The sequence below is a fragment of the Humulus lupulus genome, chromosome 1 (genome assembly GCF_963169125.1).
Source record: "Humulus lupulus chromosome 1, drHumLupu1.1, whole genome shotgun sequence".
Lineage (NCBI taxonomy): Eukaryota > Viridiplantae > Streptophyta > Magnoliopsida > Rosales > Cannabaceae > Humulus > Humulus lupulus.
Window position 1 is genome coordinate 84,690,405 of NC_084793.1, and position 7,833 is coordinate 84,698,237.

Consider the following 7,833-nt stretch of genomic DNA (forward strand, 5'->3'; position numbering starts at 1 on the left):
ACTGCGACATTCTGATAAAAAAAATGGAATGGCGTTTTATTACAAAATATCAAAAAGCAAGTCCTGAGTAATATTTCTCTCCAGTTTAAGCATTATATATTTGTATGTCCAAAATACCACCTTACAAACTTCGTCGACTTTAACATGTAATTTTTAGGTTGCCTTTATTTTTCGAATTTTTACTACAGCCCTACTAACTGCTTCGTCCCATCCCAGCATACGGGAAGGGAACAAAATCCCACTAATAAAATCAAAGATATAGCTGTATATGGTAGGAACACTGTCGTTTTTCTTTATAATATTTCACACATCAGAAAGAGAAGCAGTACCTTGTAAATATAACACAAAGCTACCAACAAACATGATGAAAATGCAAAAACATCTACCTACATTTTTTTTACAGTGGGAAGAGAAACTTCACCAGCAATCTTCCAGGTACAAGATCACTTGAAGACTCACCTAGGATCCAGTCACAAACTGAAGATAAAACCGAAATATGCATGGGTACACTAACTACGAGAACAAATATAGAATGATTACTTCACCTTTAACAAGCTAGCTATGGAAAATGCTTCATCAACATCATCAGAAGAACAGTAAGCACGTTTTCTACTCACACCACCCAACTTTCATATGGGACGACTATGAAATTGCATTCATACTAGAGAATCAAGTAGTCTTTTGTAACCTCTTCAATAACACTACTCTATTTACATGGCATGGTCTTGCAAATATATCGAGGCATGAAATGACGCTACTGCTGATTCAAAACTGAAACAGCTGGACGAGGTCTGACAACATTCAGTACACCTCTGGCAGTTGCCTGGTAAGTGATGAAGATGAGCTGTTAGAAAAGTACATGGAAAAAAAAGAGAGTATTATAGCAATGCTGCTTTCTAGTTGCATTACCTCAAAGAATGAATTGAAGTTCAAACGCATAAGAAAACGCCGCAGAAATGGGGCTCTCTGACTCCCAACTAGCCTACTACTGCGCAATATTGTGTATAACGAGTTCGATTTCTTGTTAAATTCCTGAATCAGAGTACCCAAAAGAAAACTCTATTTAAGTGTGACATCAAAACTTGAGGATTTAGCATAGATTTGTGATGTCCATGAGTCAAGAAAATTTACAGCGGGAGAAATATAATGAAAAAAAACGAGCTAAAATCAGAAAAGGCAACTCAATCAGAACATGGCAACTAGTAATCATGTTAGCCAGATGTACCTCCGTTATATGTTCTAGTTCAGATGTATTTGCAATGCTTTCTTGGTTGTCAATGCTCCCACAGAACCGAAGACAAAGTTTCATTATACTGTCCAGTATTCTTGATAAAGAACCAATATCCAGGAAAGATTGTGAAATTAAAGCCGACAAATACCTATAAAAAAAAAAGAAGAAATATTATAAATACAAGAGTCGCAGATACCATATAGAAGATGAGCCATATGGCAACTGGATAAATAAAAGTGCCCACTTGACCAAATTATTCAAGCAAAAAACAGAAGTTTTCTGCAAAACTTGGACATTACTTGATTTGTGGAGAACTAAGGTAGCAAAATGAGTCTTACAGACAATTATCCAGTTTGAAAAAATAATCTGTCTTCTATAGCAAGCTATATATTATCCTCATATTGGGCAATTTATCACATAAAACATTATTTCCCTAACAAATAAATTCACCCTTGAGACATATTGCTGGTTTGCAGCAAGTCTCCAACACAAAATGGAATTAGAACTATATGCTGACTTACTCTTGATGAAATCCCACTAGTTCAGTAAAGTCATGAGAATCTTGAATGTGAGCTTGAAGAACATTCCACTGAGATTCTATCACATCCACCTATTGCAAACACGGAAACATTTTGAATGAGAACAGAATATCAGATGGTCAAAATTTAAAGACTGCTGACAAGATCTATACTTGAATAGTTTAAAATATATAACATAGCGTGTTAGATGCGCCGTATTATGTCGTATTGTATTATAATGAATTGTGTTTTATAACATATTTTTATATAGTACTATGTTTGGTATTGACTTGTATTTACATATAATATAATATTTTAGAAAAAGTCAATACCAAACATATTATTATATAAAAATATGCTATAAAACACAATTCATTATAATACAATACAAGACAATACGACATAATACGGGGTACCAAAGGTACCCATAGTGAATGTAATAATACATTCATGTAATTACATGACCCAAAAGAAGTGGTGATTGCAGAAGTCAATCATCTTAGCTTAGAAACAGTCTAATAGCTTTTCTTCTATTGAAAAATATGATCAACCTAACCACTATTCAGAAGTACACTGATACTTCCACCAGTTTTCTCTAAGAGAACTAATCTTCAAGAAAAAAGTGACAGAAAGGAATAAGAAACTTGTTATGACCTGTATGTAAAATTGAAGATTTCTAATCAGGAATGCCATATGTTCTCTAATGCGCCACATTGGTCTAAATCGCTGCCGTCGCTGTTGAGATACTGAGCAATTTCTGCGGTCATTGCGGTGTTTGGCAAAATCTGTGTGATCTTGGTGCATTGCAGAAGCCCATGATTTCTCCAATTCCATTTGTGTTCGCTTCAGCCGCAGCAAATATTGGAAGACCCTGCTGTATCTGAAGCAAAACCATTGTAAACATGTAAATGTGTGAGGCAAAAAAAAACAAAAACTATTTTTAACAATCAAATGTTTGAAAACAGTGGCTTTTTCCTTCTTCCAAAATAAAAAGCAATTAAATTCAATAGGACATGTGTTTGTTAAATCCTAAAAATCTAGAGCAAAGCATCCACAACCACAAGTAGAGCTATAATCTTACTTGGATAGCACTTCTTGGGTGAAGAACAACTGTAGCGGCCAATCAACCTTGTACTCAAGAGCAATCCCATCCCAGCCATCAAGTGTTGTTTCTGAAGTACCACCTAAGTTCCCATCCTTTGGTAAATCTCCTTGGGAGGATTTAACAGTCATTCCAAACAAGGGCATCCTAGTAAGTAGAGAAAGAATAATTAATTAAACAATACGTTGTTTGTTGTTTGCGAAACCATCAAAACAAAGCTGCAAAAATTCCTAAGCAGACTTTAATCAAATCAGTCAACTTCCACACACACAATAAGGAAAAAGAAAGTGAGTTGGAAGAATTGAAAAAGTGCTCTAACCTCAAAGATACTCGGGAGAAGTATTTGTCTTCTTCACCAATAGTTTTTATTGCTGCCTGCATTACAAATAGTGCCAATGAATTTGTTTCCTAACCACTAATATTCAATCACAAAACAAGATAGAAGTTGGAATAAATATTTCAGCTAATCAAAAAATATCCATAAGGAATCATTTCATATTTATCTCACCAGCTGAAAAGGAATCACGAGATCAGCTTCAGCAGTTGACTGGCGAGGAGGTAGACGCATCAACTGGCGACTCTCTTCGAGAAATAACTGGCATAGTAAATGTAATTCAAGTTAAAGTATGTTTCTTTTAACCATAAACATATTACTATAGTCAGTAATGCCTGCATAATTCAAAAAAGGTTAATATGGCATAAGGTAGAGTATTTCACAGAGAATACAAAATCTATAAGAGCTACCAAGACAGATTAAATACACATCCGCCACTTGAGTATAGCTCAAGTGGTTGGGTGTGAGTGTGTGTGGGAGGGGGGAGATTCTCAAATCCCCAATGTATCAAATAAAAAGAAATACACTTCCTTCACTAGAGGGGAAAAAAAGTACCTAGCAAACCTTCTAATTGCTAACACAAAGAACATCACTATCAAGACATGTGCATCATATACCTGAAAGAAATCTCCTTTGGCCAAAAGAAAATAATCTTTTAGGGCCTTCAGATGGCCATTCAGGTCAGCTCGTACAACTACAAGCTGCAGCAATGAAAAGTCTATGTTAGATTTTGAACTCACTAACATTAAAGAGCCAAATATGTCACACTCCAAACCTGCCAAAGATGACTGGCTGCAATTGCCCGAATGGAATCAACAGCATATTCAAATGATCTTTTGTGAAATTCTGATGATTCCTGCAGAGTGTAATCTAGAAATAAATTCATTTGGAATACTATCAGAAAATTATCTCTTGCATACTGAAACAACTTTAAAGATAGTATAAAACTATTCATTTCAGTATTAGTGATCAATTGCAACCCAAACTGTCATCTTGTACATCTATAAGTTACAGAAATCAAGGCATACAAAGTAAACTCTCAAAGTATAAAGTTTGTACAGGAAAACCTTTAGATCTGAAAGCATCTTTTCAATCTTATCCGCCTCAGACTGTGGAAGCAGTTCTTCTCCAATCTTTTCTTGATCAACAAAAGGCTCCTTCTGGAAAGGAAACCGTCCTGTAAAGCCATGAAATTTCTGAGTGCCCCTTGGCATTTGCTGATGATATACAGCATCCTGAAACCGAAAGGCATGACTTGGGTTGCGAAGAACCCTGATAGCTTTACCCGCAAACAAAATTGATTCTGCAACACGCATATGAATGTATTCTGGTAGCATATCCTGGAGAAAAGGAAGAAAGAAAAAGCCAGTATAGTACATGAAATACCAGGTGAAGATCCCATTTATAAGTTTTTCTTTAGGGACTGATAAAGAAGTCCAAATTGAAGAAACTAAAATGAATTATTTTGGCCTAAAGAGCTACTTCAGATCCTTCCAAGTCTTTCAAGAGACATTAGTATACTCTAAAGTCACATACCTTATAGCACCCTTGTTAGAGAGTATTCAATTTCTTATAAAATAATACTTGTTAAAGAACATATTCAGTCTTTAATTCAAAACCGTGATAATACAGAAAGAGGGCACTAATACCCTAACACAGGCACACTAGGCATCCTTAAAAGGTGAGAAATTTTGTTTAAAGAAAGGGAAGAAAAAAAGGCAACAATAGCAAACTTAACACAAGGCTCATCCTATACTCTTGACTTCAGTGAATCAAAAAAAAAATCAACATCTAGATAAATTTTTAAGAAATAAATATACCAAGGGTGGAAATAATGAATATGATGCAACACGTGAACAAGAAAAGACAATCAGGCTACCAAAAATATATGAAAACCCAGGTGCCAATCTGTTAGAGATGTATCATCAGTTGATAATCGTGACAACTTTTCTGATATGTCTGAATGAGATGAACTATGATCTATGTCTCTGTCTTCCTGCCTGAAAAGTTATACACCCATAAAATCTTTTCATTTTCCTTGCAATAGAAAAAACAAAACTGAGCAGGAAAATGAATATACAGCAATAACATGAACAAGGAATTTCTCCCATACATGACTTCTAGGAACTTATGAAAATATATATATATATATAAAGTTATCCAGTACTTGCAAAAATTATTAAATCTCTTTCCAGTTTCCAACATCCAATTGCAGCAGTTATATTATTTCCAGGGGAAACATATTAAGGCTCCGTTTGGCTAAGCTTATTTTAAGCTACTTTTAGCTTCTAGGATTAAAAAAGCACTTGAAATACACCATATAAGCAGAAAATGTAATATTAATCTGATTTCTGGTTCAATTACAAAATAAGTATCATGTCATACATTCTCCAAATAGCACCAAATCAAATTTCTTAAAAAAAAAGTCTTGCAAACTAGATTCAACCAAAGAAATTTTGACAATGAAATTATTACCACCCCTAAGAAGTTGTGGTCTTCAATCATTACCTCCTGATAAAAAATTCCCCATACTGATCTTGAAGAGTCCCATAAACCACCCACGAAGCGAGCTGATTATACATAACCTGATGTCCATGCCAAAGAAGCCTACAATTCAAGCACCACCACCACGAGTAAGTGAAAAGAAAGAAATACGGAATATAATTGCGTTTCTACAAAAACCAGATATTTTAAATAAATAAATAATCGTTAAGTAATAACCAATGCAGTAGCTCATAACTAATTTAAGAACACCAAGCATAGCATACATTTTGGTTTAACTTATACTAATCATCTCATGGCAATGGAGAATTCAATGCTTGCTGTCAAAGAAGTTTCTACATTAATGAACAAATCCCAGCACATTGATCGGGAAAAAACAAGAAATAAGAGCACACCTTTGAATGCACGTCTGCAATTCCGGAACTCCACAGTGGCATCGTTTGTGCAATAGGTTAAGAAGTTGACCACCACGAATATCATCTCGCTCAATCTCTAGAATAAGCTCATGGAGAGGTGGCAAAAGAACAAAAAACTACACTCCGGGAAGAATATAGATGAATTATTTATATGAAAAAAGCTTCACCATCATATTTGTCCAAAGATAAAAGCGGCAAAATAAAATTGCAGGCCGACCTTATTGAGTCCCTGGGTAACTGTTGCCAAAATGGGAACAGTTTCGGACAGCAATTTCTGCTCACTGTGGAGAACAGCAGACCTATATACTGACAGAATCTCAACTATACCATTAGCAATGGCTCTACGATACACACTCTGTCTCCCAGTTTTTGCTTTGGACAATTCAGAAATTGTCACCAAAGGATTCACATTCGCCGATCTTATCCAACTCAAATTCCGAGACTTGGTCGAAAATCGGTCTAGCTCCCTGTAATAAAACCCTAAAGTGACGATCCTCTCAATCAGATCCCTGCATTCACATCAATCAACACTCCAAAATATAAAATACAGTTACACATATTAATCAAAAGCAAACATAGACCCAAATGCACTACCAATTGCAGCACTGCACATTTAACAACGCAAGTACATTTGTGGGCCCTAGAAGAAAAACTCTAGGCAATTAAAAACTATCAAGAAATAAGAATTCAAGCCATTTTCTCTCCAACATTCAGCAATTGAATAAAATATTTATCTTTGAAGTTTTGGTTACGGTACCTTTCACTGGGTTCGAGGAAGGAAATGTCGGGAGCGAGCTTGAAAGTAGGCTCATCGGCGACGGGAGCGTCGGGAGGTAGGGGGATGCCGAGAGAATTGTAGTGTTCTCTCTGGTCGATAATGAGATCACCAGTGTAGCCCAAAAGTGCAAGCAGAATCTCGTGCAGCATTGTTATAGAGTTAGGGGTTTGAATTGAAGAATATGAACCAATCTCTCTCTCTCTCGCTCGCTTCGGCTCTGCAACTTTTTTTGAAATGGGCGGTACTAATTGGACGCTTCTGCTTTCACGTATTTCCGGCTCTCTTTTATGTTCTTGGCTCCTTTTTGGTTTATAGTGCTACCCGCCTCGGCCCGTAATTTGTCCAACCTCAAAACAATTGTCATTCTATGGGAATTTAATATTAATAAATCAAGTTTTTTTTTTAAAGAAAGGTCATTCCATTTGTGAAAAGCATTTTGTTAGATTATTAGAATCACTTTTTCTGGGAATGAAAATTTTCATTAAAAGAAATATAATGTTATACATCTAAAAAGACTAAATATCTTGAAGAAAGTGAGGGATAACATCAATCCAAACAAATTGTCTATCTATCCTAAGAGCATGCGAAACCAATTCATAAGCAGACGAAAATGGATTAGGGTAACATACTTGCTATATCCACTAACAATGACCTAATGTCATTGTAAAATATATGTCACTTAGTGTAAGCGGACACAAATCCTAAACAATCAATCTTTACAATATGCATCAAAAGTCTCATTGATAGATTCCAATCCAACCATACCATCAACACTACACATTCAGCTTGGATCACTGAGAAACATCCTACAAAATAAAATATTAAAAAACAAACCAACATTAGTAACATTAAATAAATACTAGAATTTAAAAGAGATAATAAAATAATGAAGTAGAATCTAGTTGTTTAACCCAAATTTAGACATGGTGACGTGACATTTTAAGAGGACATG

The 7,833-nt window shown here is 35.3% G+C and overlaps 1 protein-coding gene across 1 annotated transcript; it reads right to left on the reverse strand.

Moving 5' to 3' along the window:
• Nucleotides 1-269: 269 nt before the first annotated feature.
• LOC133795426 (gamma-tubulin complex component 4) lies at nucleotides 270-7,224 on the reverse strand. Its single transcript, XM_062232881.1, has 16 exons — nucleotides 6,861-7,224; nucleotides 6,321-6,612; nucleotides 6,083-6,219; nucleotides 5,694-5,792; nucleotides 5,065-5,185; nucleotides 4,253-4,525; nucleotides 3,961-4,041; nucleotides 3,803-3,886; nucleotides 3,360-3,446; nucleotides 3,171-3,226; nucleotides 2,831-2,998; nucleotides 2,404-2,629; nucleotides 1,753-1,841; nucleotides 1,226-1,379; nucleotides 910-1,032; nucleotides 270-823 (listed from the first exon to the last, which is right to left on the reverse strand). The coding sequence occupies exons 1-16, from the start codon at nucleotides 7,028-7,030 to the stop codon at nucleotides 755-757; spliced, it is 2,229 nt and encodes a 742-aa protein (XP_062088865.1). The 5' UTR covers nucleotides 7,031-7,224; the 3' UTR covers nucleotides 270-754.
• Between the last annotated feature and the right edge of the window lie 609 nt (nucleotides 7,225-7,833).